The sequence below is a fragment of the Eurytemora carolleeae genome, unplaced genomic scaffold (assembly GCF_000591075.1).
Source record: "Eurytemora carolleeae unplaced genomic scaffold, Eaff_2.0 scaffold991, whole genome shotgun sequence".
Lineage (NCBI taxonomy): Eukaryota > Metazoa > Arthropoda > Copepoda > Calanoida > Temoridae > Eurytemora > Eurytemora carolleeae.
Window position 1 is genome coordinate 72,890 of NW_019396920.1, and position 11,055 is coordinate 83,944.

At 36.5% G+C, this 11,055-nt stretch overlaps 2 protein-coding genes across 2 annotated transcripts; one reads left to right on the forward strand and one right to left on the reverse strand.

Annotated features, from left to right (window-relative positions):
- The first annotated feature begins 131 nt into the window (after window positions 1-131).
- LOC111710123 (tropomyosin) lies at window positions 132-3,819 on the forward strand. The gene is made up of 4 exons (XM_023484160.1): window positions 132-804; window positions 1,823-2,013; window positions 2,518-3,001; window positions 3,560-3,819. Exons 1-4 carry the CDS (start codon window positions 724-726, stop codon window positions 3,656-3,658), a joined length of 855 nt encoding a protein of 284 aa, XP_023339928.1. The 5' UTR covers window positions 132-723; the 3' UTR covers window positions 3,659-3,819.
- Window positions 3,820-4,931: 1,112 nt separating this feature from the next.
- LOC111710127 (cell division control protein 6 homolog) lies at window positions 4,932-10,547 on the reverse strand. Its single transcript, XM_023484162.1, has 8 exons — window positions 9,441-10,547; window positions 8,721-8,833; window positions 7,925-8,004; window positions 7,370-7,537; window positions 6,696-6,844; window positions 6,344-6,423; window positions 6,087-6,200; window positions 4,932-5,672 (listed from the first exon to the last, which is right to left on the reverse strand). The coding sequence occupies exons 1-8, from the start codon at window positions 10,488-10,490 to the stop codon at window positions 5,132-5,134; spliced, it is 2,295 nt and encodes a 764-aa protein (XP_023339930.1). The 5' UTR covers window positions 10,491-10,547; the 3' UTR covers window positions 4,932-5,131.
- Window positions 10,548-11,055: the final 508 nt, after the last annotated feature.

Genomic DNA, 11,055 nt, shown 5'->3' on the forward strand with positions numbered 1-11,055 from the left:
TCTTCGATAACATTAAAAAGAAAAAGAAATTTTTAAAAACACTCAACACCAAGTTTAAGTGTAACCGAAAGGTCAAAAATGATATGTTTTTTAACACTAAATTGAAGAATATTTACAATACTGTATGAGACCCTCTAGTCTCCAATACTTGTCTGTATAGGACCTCTAGTCTCCAATACTTGTCTGTATAGGACCTCTAGTCTCCAATACGTGTCTGTTCAGGACCTCTACTCTCCAATACTTGTCTGTATAGGACCTCTAGTCTTCAAACCTTGTCTGTATAGGACCTCTAGTCTCCAATACGTGTCTGTATTGGACCTCTAGTCTCCAATACTTGTCTGTATAGGACCTCTAGTCTTCAATACTTGTCTGTATAGGACCTCCTAGTCTCCAATACTTGTCTGTATAGGACTCCCTGGTCTTCAATACTTGTCTGTATAGGACCTCTAGTCTCCAATACGTGTCTGTATTGGACCTCTAGTCTCCAATACTTGTCTGTATAGGACCTCTAGTCTCCAATACGTGTCTGTATAGGACTCCCTTGTCTCCAATACTTGTCTGCATAGGACCCTCTAGTCTCCAATACTTGTCTGTATAGGACCTCTAGTCTCCAATACTTGTCTGTACAGGACCCTCTAGTCTCCAATACTTGTCTGTATAGGACCTCCTAGTCTCCAATACTTGTCTGTATAGGACTCCCTAGCCTCCAACTACCAGTAGAAGATGGAGGCGATCAAGAAGAAGGTTCAGAACATGAAGGTGGAGAAGGACAATCTCTGTGACAGGATGGATGCTGTAGAGCAGGTAAGTGAAGAGTAGTACGAGGTGCAGTGTGTCCTACACTAACATGATAATTAAAAGACGACCAAATAGATACTCAATATACATGGTAAACCAGTACAGACCTTTGTATAAGAAAATAATCTTTGGAGAAGTTGTAATCATGTTATGCCAAACTAAATCACTTCCGACAGGTTGAATATTACAATTTATAATTTGTGATAGTCTATTTAGTGGGAAACATTGTACAGGGCTCAAGGAGGGGAGAAAGGCCAACCGCAAAAATTTCTCGTCCGAGCCACCTCGAAATTTTCGTCCTTCCCGCTGATAGAGATGCTCATAATTGAAGAACATCGTTTTTGGAGAGTATTCATTTTATCACAAATTTAAAAATTGTTTGAGCATTTTATTTTTGACCCAATGACGCCAGATTTTCAAAAAAAAAATTCTGCAAAAATTGAACATTTAAAAAACATATTTTAATTTTCTGCAAGAGGATTAAACATTTAAAAAAAAATATTGGAAGGACGAGGATTTCGAGGTGGCTCGGAAGAGAAAATGTGTAGAATGTGGCTCGGAAAAGATATTGTTGTGGTTGGCCTTCCTCCCCTCGTTCAAGAGTAGTAAATTCAAAAGAGGTTCAAGCATTAATAGCAAACACATACTGGGGATATCCATGGGACATCTTTAATTTACTGATCAAATATTGGGACTGTATATAATTATAATCTATAAAATCTTCGCTCATAGTCAAACAATCTTCTTATAACATTTTATTCATATATTTTATATATATATATATTCATATATATAAGCTATATAATATATATGGCTAAACGGCTGAACCAAATTGGCTGAATTTTGTTGTGTTTAGTTGGTGAAATGTTTTGTAAAGTTTATGAAATGTTGTGTAAAGTGGATGAAATGCTGTGTAAAGATGATGAAATGTTGTGTTTAGTTGATGAAATGTTGTCTTTATTTGATGAAATGTTGTGTTTAGTTGGTGAAATGTTGTGTAAAGTTGATAAAATGTTGTTTTTAGTTGGTCAAGGATGCCAGGATCCGTCAGGACAAGGCCGAGGAGGAGAGCGTGGATCTCACCAACAAGGCTAAGCACCTCGAGATCGAGTGCGACGTGTACGGAGAGAAGTTGTCCCTCCAGGTTATGGCCCAGGAGGCTATGGAGGCTCAGGTTCTCTCCGCGGAGGCTGAATTCAACAGATTGAATAGGAGGTGGGATTTAAGCATGCAAGGTTATCCATAAAGGATATGATTTCAGAGACGACTGTACGGAATGTGTGCTGTCTGTTTTCATATATCTATGATTCCCTGCAAGTGTGAACTTGTCTCCTTCGTCGCCAAATCATTATATAAACCTTTCAAACATTCAATGAAGAAGAATTCATTTAATCTTGGAATCGTCATATTGTATGTAATATTAGGTCGTCTTTACAGTCTCATCCTTTGTGGGTAAACATGTATATAAATATTGAATTTCGTTATTGTAAGCAAAAATACTCATTTAGCAAACTAAAAAATCTTCAACCCCCCCCCCCTTCCCCCATAATGAGTCCAAAAATATGTTGTTCCACTTTTATGACTCTAAACCAAAACCTTTGCATTGAATAAAAATTTAAAGTCGGCTTTGTAGTATATCATTTGAAATTGAAATCTTTGATAAAAAGATAAAAAAAAATTTAAAGAATATCACTTTCTAAAATGTTTTTCTTTCTCCAGGGTTCAAGAGATGGAGGAGGATCTGGAGAACATGGAGAACAAATACGTCCTCGCCATGCAGAAGTACGACAAAGCGGCGACCACCGCCGACGACAGCGACAGGATGGCCAAGGTTCTGCAGAACCGTGCTCAGGAGGACGAGAAGAAGATGCAGACCCTGGCCGAGCAGCTGAAGGAGGCCCAGAAGATAGCCGAGGACGCTGACACTAAGTACGACGACGCGTCCAAGAAGATGCAGCTGTGTGAGAACCAGCTGGAGATTGACGGGGAGCGCGCAGACCTCAGCGAGTTCAAGATTGTCGAGCTGGAGGAGGAGTTGAAGGTTGTGGCGAACAACTTGAAGTCCCTGGAGGTGAGCGAGGACAAGGCGAACGACAGGGAGACCTTCTACAAGGACGAGATCAAGAGATTGACCAGCAAGCTGAAGCAGTACGAGACCAGAGCTGAGTTCGCAGAGAGATCTGTTCAGAAACTACAAAAGGAGGTAAGTATTAGAAATAATTAGGAAAAAGTTAAATTGTTTACTTGACTAAACAAAGACGACAGTCATTCCACTTTATATTGTTTTTTTTTCTCAGAAGTGGCCAGTTTCTTAGTAAGCAGCCAAACTCTGTTACTCGCTAATGCCACCATGAATTATAAGAAGAGAGAGATTAGTATATATTTTAGGGTTAGGTTAAGACACTTTCTTGGACGCGCTCTAAGGCTAGGGGACCGAGCGCTGCGGCTAGAACTGGCTCTCTGTCTTATAATTCATTGTGCATTCGCGAGTAACAGAGTTTGGCCGCTGCCCATTTCTTAGACGTTCTACCAAAGGTAGAACCATAGTCACACTATGGTACGCTTTACCAGAGCAGTGTAGATAGATAGATACGACCTATAGTTGTACCTATGGTAACATGAATAAGAAATTGGCCAAAAGGAAGATAACTTAACCCGTACAATATCGTGTCAGCAATTAGTTGACAATCTTGCCACATATCATCATTCTAATTATTTTAATATTCAAATATTTATCTATCTATCTAGCTATCCCACCCAGGTTGACCGTCTTGAAGATGAGCTGGTTGGAGAACAGGAGAAGTTTAAAGCAATTACTGAAGAACTGGATCAAACTTTTGCTGAGATGTCGGGATACTAAACCGTGCTCAGGGTCCTACTGAACCCTTGGTCACTCCACCACAACCCTGGAGGACATAGATCAAAATTTATTACTGTTTGGATGAAGTAAAGATATTTTAGTATTTTAAAATGTAAATGAAGACGAAACTAAAAAATAAATGTGTTTACAAAATTTAAAAAGATTAGTTACTAAGAGCAAAATTTCTCCCTGAAAATAATTAATATTATCAGGTGATATTTAGATTAAAGGGAATGTTCGCGAAAAATGAAAGGGGGTATAGGCTTACGGCGATAAATAATCGCTTCTGATCGCTACTAATCTTACTTCTATCTGTTGCGTCTATAAGGAGAAAATTGTTAAAAACGTCTCATACCGAAGAACGAAGCGTTCATACAAATTGAGGAAGTTTGAATAAACGACTTGGATCGTAAAAAAATCAAATTAATATCAAACTAATAATTTAGATATGAAATCCTATTGTCATCGATTATTTTTCGACGCATTTGTATATAGTTAATATTTCATAATATTTTTAATTTTGTGTTTTTTAGAATTAATATTTTGCTTACAACTTGTTTTCCGACTGTCGCATTTTCCCAGAAAATATGGAAAATGTGGTCTTCATTATCAAAATCCTCGAAACAGCAATTAATGTTTTCAAAAGTCACTCTCGGATCATAGAGAGTAAAATACATTATGAAATATTAACTATATACGAATGCGTCGAAAAATGATCGATTACTATAAGTTGTAATATCTGAATGGTTTGTTTGGAATTAAATTGATTTTGTTACGATCCGAGTCGTATGTTGCACCTTTCTGAATTTGTAAGGAATCTACGTTCTTCAGTACGAGACGTTTTTAACAATTTTCTCATTATAGACGCAACAGATAGAAGAAAGATTAGTAGCGATAAAAAGCGATTATTTATCGCCGTAAGCCTATACCCCCTTTCATTTTTCGCGGACACTCCCTTTAAGATTGAATGGTTACCGTTGTGAATCAGACATACAATTCTATAAACTAATAAGTCTGTTAAAGCATTAAACCATTGGATATTAAAAATGTTAAAATCTTTCTATTCCACCGTTCGAACTAGAAGATAAAAAACAGGATAAATTTTCATCCAGGTTAAAGACGACATTTTTATCAGTCATGGCAGAAGAATTTTTAATAACACGTTAACAAATGAATATTAAGAAATAAGTATTTCCAATTACAGTAAACATGTGTCGTTAGCATAATATTATTTAACCACATCTTTACAAGTCCCTTCTAAGAAGCCATTTACGAACATTTAAAGATATTTATTGAGATCAGTCATAGATAATATTTAAATTAAAAAAGTCATATAAAAAACTAGTTAAATTTTCAGCATACAAGGTCATAAGAATAAAAACAATTTTCAAATTTACAAATTATATCGGTCCAAATTACAATTTTCTATGATTTGATAATTTAAACTACGTGTATAGTGTGAAGTAGGATGGTTTAGGAAAGGCAAAGCATATCATTGATGATGCTTGAGAGAAGAGTTTTATCCTCAAGAGCCATCTCAACCTCCTTCTCATCCAACCTCAAGCTAACCTTGGCATACCTCGGAGCTCCCTTACAGATATACCCAACCATCCCTCGGCTCTCCAGGCTCTGGATCATCCCGACACACTCCCCCTCCTCCCCCGCCACCATCCCCCGCTTCAAGCACACTTTGTTGTAGGTCTCCAGGAGGCGACCGAAGGTGACCTCCTTGCTCGTTCCCTTCTTCACCATGAGGAGGAGGCTCGCGACCAGGATCTTCTGCTGGGTGGGTATCCCTCCCACCCCTGACATACATGAGTTAAGCTTGCTCCCGTACACCTGGTTTATCACCTTCATGATCTGTGGGAGATCAACCTGACCAATCCTTGACACGGGTTTAGGGATCTTGTATCCCTTATGCGGGGATTTAGAGGGGGAGTTTAATCCCCTAGGGGTCAGGGGTTTCAGTAAGGTTTGTTTTCTCGTGTTAGTTTCTGCTTGCTCCAATGCACGCCTGAAAAAATATAAAAAAAATCATTTAAAAAATTCGATTCATTAATAATTCTATTTTAGGTTTAAACCAAAGATATCAACTTCTTCCCCTTGTTTCTATAGTATACAGACGCTTCTAACTTGGAAGAAATTAGATTTAAGAGAAAAGTGGAAAATATTAAAATATGAAATAGATAAAAGTATATTAGTAACACGCTTCTGAAGGAATTGTAATTTTAATTAAATATGTGCCATTAAGGATTCACTAGTGCCCTTAATTATTTTAAATACAACAAAATCCAGGCCATTTACTTGCAAATCAGGGTTCAAGAAATTCAACAGCTTCTTTCGAAGTCGAAATCAGATTTGAAAGACATCGTTGTAAATTGTTACCAGCACTCTTTACAGAGTTAATTTTTACAATATTTCCATTAACCTGCAAACATCCAGTGCTTTTCTAATGTCCCCGGATAGCGTTGATATCTTCCCCGCTAGATAAGCGATTGCGCGTGGCGCGATTACGTCAGTTTCTACTCCACTGGCAGCTAATCTAATATATTCGAGAATTAGAACAAGTCATGAAATGAACAAGTTTAATTTTTTATTAAAAACTATTTTGTGTCAAGGAAGATGTTTACAGGAATTTGTCCAGGCTGGTGGGTTACACTTAAATTGAATTTTTTTAAATTTTACCTTTTTGTAATTATTTCCATTATCTGTTGCTTGTTGTAGGGAGGGTAGTGAAGCAAAGTAGGTCTATACCACTCTTTTATCTAAACAGTCATAAATTTTCAACATTATATATTTATATGTTTTAGGTGTACATATAGTCAATTGTATGTTCAAAATCAAGATTTGTTCGTTAAAAAACAATCGATATATATGTTGTAACAATCGATTTAAGCCTTATTTTTAAGAAAAAAATAATTTTGTGGGAATTTAAAGAAATTATAAATCTTAACAGACATTCTCCCTCAAATTTTATTTTAAGAAAAGAATATATATTTTTGAGGATAAATATTATTGAAGGAAACAACACACTAACCTTAAGTCTGGGCAGAACTCGATCTGTTAGATCCAACGTGTTCGCTATGCCGACCAGTGATAGTCTGGACCCGGAGAGAGCCGGCCATTCAAACACAGTATACAGGACATCCTGGTTCTTACTCTCAAGCTGGTCTACCTCATCCAGGACTAGATAAGATAGCTATAGATAGATAGATAGATAGATAGATAGATACAGATGGATAGATATGTAGAAAGATTTGATTAGTTATACAGATATATAAATATATATAAAGAAATATAGGATTAGATGAACAGATATCTAAAAATCATGAAAAGCAATATCCAGACGAAAAAGTATTAGTGGTAAATTGTAAACTGTTTTATTATGGAATCTAGTTTTGCTTTAGACAAATATAAATGATCAAAAATAAACCCGTCATTCGATAGATAAATTCTTAAAGGGATAGATGTAGATGTAGATTGGATAAAGATACATAGATATAATAGATAAAATTAGGAACAGAGGGACATAAAAACAGAAAGAAATTATCAAAAAACAGAAAGAAATTATCAAAAAACAGATAGATGGATAGACAGATATATTAAAATAGATGGATTGATAAGAAGATAGATTATAAGGAAAACTAAGATTATACCATTTTTTTAAATTTCTCAATAAAAACAACGACGGTATACTTGTTATCTTGTTACCTAGTAGAATCATTTCTCCCTTGGACGTGATAATCTTCTCAATCTCCTTAATCGCGTCCTTCTCCCCCTTCACCACGCTTTTGTTGTTGAGTTGCCTGGCCACCTCCTTGTAGATACCCACAGAGGACTTCAAGATCATACAGTTTATAAACACAGTCGTCTGAGAACCTAGAATATTAGGATTACGATTAAGATAAAAATTTAAATCAAGATAAAAATTGAGATCAAGATCAAGATTGAAGATTAAGATTTAAGACTAGATTGCGATTAAGGTCAAAACTTTCAAATTGTAGATTGAGACTTAAATCAAGAGCAGGATCAAGATTAAGGATATGATAGGATAGGATAGACATAGACTAGGATAGGATAGACATAGACTAGGATAGGATAGGATAGGATAGGATAGGATAGGATGGGATAGGTCGAGATAAGATAGGATAAGATTAATTGATCAATTCACAGCAAAGGTTATAGAAATATAGAAAATCAGTAAAAACATAATCTTTAACTGATGTATCAAAAATATTCCAAAATACATGTAAGTTAATCTGTTACCTAATTTGTTTTTAAGAAGGTGGGTGAGGGTTGCAGTTTTCCCCGTCCCTGGAGCTCCACTCACATACAAGGATCCAGGTCTAGAGATACAGGTTTAATAAAGATCATGGTTCGGATCCAGGTTTAGATATTTAGGTTTAATAAAGATCATGGTTCGGATCCAGGTCTAGATATTTAGGTTTAATATAGATCATGGTTCCAGGTCTAGAGATACAGGTTTAATAAAGATCATGGTTCGGATCCAGACCTCTAGATATGGAGGTTCAATAAAGGTCATGGTTCGGATCCAGGTCTAGATATTTAGGTTTAATAAAGATCATGGTTCGGATCCAGGTCTAGATATGCAGGTTTAATATAGATCATGGTTCCAGGTCTAGAGATACAGGTTTAATAAAAGATCATGGTTCGGATCCAGGTCTAGATATGGAGGTTTAATAAAGGTCATGGTTCGGACCCAGGTATAGAGATACAGGATTAAAGATCATGGTTCGGATCCAGTTCTAGAGATACAGGTTTAGTAAAGATCATGGTTCCAGGTCTAGAGATACAGGTTTAATAAAGATCATGGTTCGGATCCAGGTCTAGAGATACAGGTTTAATAAAGATCATGGTTCGGATCCAGGTCTAGAGATACAGGTTTCATAAAGATCATGGTTCGGATCCAGGTCTAGAGATACAGGGGGGGGGAGAAACGGTCCTGCAACTCGTAGTAGAGAGCTATATCGCAAAACTAAGAAATATGAAAAGGGAGGAAACATTGATAGAAAAAATAAATAAAAAATAAAGTAAAAAATACTTGTTTTTCAGTAGATGTTGGTCTAGCCAGGTGGACATGGTTTGAACCTGTTCTGAGCGACACAGCAGCTCGCTGGGAGTTCCTGTATGCAGAGCTTGACGCGCATTCTGGAACTAAAAACAAAGAAACGGATTTGAATTAAAATCAGTTTTCGAATATTTTTGTGTTTTCCGACTTTTATTAAAGGATACGAGAGAGGGATTTCCTTTACAAATGCAGTGGAATAATTGTCGATATCTATTTTATTTTGAAGTTCACGGCAAGATTTAATAAATTTGCGTAAAAAAGGTGGAGTATAATTGAAAATATTTGGCAGTTTTGGACCTTTTCCAGAAACTTTTTGCACCCCCCTACCCCCCCCCACCTTCCCATCAAATTTAGATATACAAAATTGGACAACTAGTTGTTATGCAATATGCAGTGCTTAGAATCCAGATTTAAAAGGCAAAATATCAACGAAAAACCGTTAAAAAGGTTTAGTTCTCACAATCCAAATCTGAACTATTGGAAAGAGAGATAATTAAAAATTTGATTTTCTCTGAATGGCTCATCAAGGTTTAGCAAAACAAATAATTTATAAGAAGAAGAATAATAGTTTAAAAGAAGAAGAATAATAGTTTAAAATTTTTCTTTGATAAAAAAATCAATGAAATGTTGATTATATTTAACCGGATCCATTTTTCGAGCGGATCCAAGATCTGTACTGGTTCTAAACTATACCTGAGTAACATCAGCTTTGAATAGAGAAGACGGAGTTTCAGGTTTACCAGGAGTTGATGCTTTAACCGGAGAAGAGAAGAGGTTTGCTGCTCCTTTCCTAGGAGATTTAACAGGAGTTAATGCCTTTCTAGGACTCCTTACAGGGATTAGGGATTTTACTGGAGCAAGAGATTTCCGAGGACTTCGCTCCTTCGCAGGACTACAGAGAAGATTCTCTAGCTCGTTAGCTGAAGAGATTTTGAGTGGACTTGAAGTCAGTTTCGTAAAGAGGATTCCGACCGGAGGAGGGGCGGACGGACGGGACGGTTTCAGAGTGGATTTAGGTTTCTCCGGACTACAGAGTAAGTTCTCTACATCGTTATCAGTGAGTCCACTAGGCTTTCTCGGAGACTTACCGGGCGTAACAGGTTTAATAAAGAGGGATTTTACAGGGCTAATCTGGATAGAGTGGCGAGGAGATCTGGGGGGACACAGAGACTTAGGTTTCATCGGACTACGGAAACTAATATCATCGTCTACTCGAATGTTTTGAACTCCGGAGCTAGATTTACTCGGACTGAAAAGGATATCTTGAATATTTTCTGCGTTAAGTTTCTTCGGACTGAAAAGGTTGGTTCCCTTGGCCCCCTGAGCCGGAGAATTGTTCTGGGTTTTCTGTTCAACCAGAGGAGAACGGAGATTGATCTTAGGACTGTTTATATTCAACCTTGCAAGATGAACACTCGGACTCTGGATGTTAATGTTAGGATGAGAGTTCTCCTTGAGATTATCACAAGTTCGGAGAGATTTAGTCGGAGATACTTCCACGTTTGGGAAATCTTCCCCGTTCCTCTTGTTCGGAGTTCTCAACCCGTTCCTAGCAGGGGTTCCAGATCTATCCCGGAGTTTGGACCCGTTCTTACGGGTTGGAGTTCGGAGCATGTTCTCAGGGTTCTCTATAGGAGCTATCAGTTTTCTCCGTCCTGCCCGTGTTGGGGTTTCATCACGTTTAACGTTGCAGAATCTAGGCTTCCTCGTGGGTAGGTCTAGCCGGGACTGAACCTGAGGCATTGTGCAATATATTCACTTCAAATCTGAAATATTCAAATATTTGAGCGCATTATTATAAATTTTTAACGATGGATACAATGAATTAATTTGAAAACTATATCTTCAATACAAGTGCAAAAGACACTAAAATAACAATATTTTGACATTTTAATTATTTTAAATAAAAATATTTCGTCATCACGTTTAAAGATGAGGTTTGGGTTTAGGACGCTTGCTCTAGGTAGTTGTTAACACTGAAGAGAAAAGAAACAGCTGTAACTCCCGCCAAATCTTTCATCCAACAGGGGTAAACATTTACAATCAAATTTTCCAATTAAATATTTTCAGTTTTTCAGTTTTTAAACATTAATTTAAAAATGTCACAATTTAAAAATGTTATTGTGTAGCAATAAAATAAATATGTATAAATCAATCATGAATTTTCCAATTTATATAATTTTTTTGGTTAAGATTAATAAAACCAGAAATTATTTTGGAAGAAAAATAAATTAAATAACTGATTTTTATCAGAGTTAAATGTGTCATTAGAATATTTGTGAAGAAAATTAACCCTGTTAGTTAATCC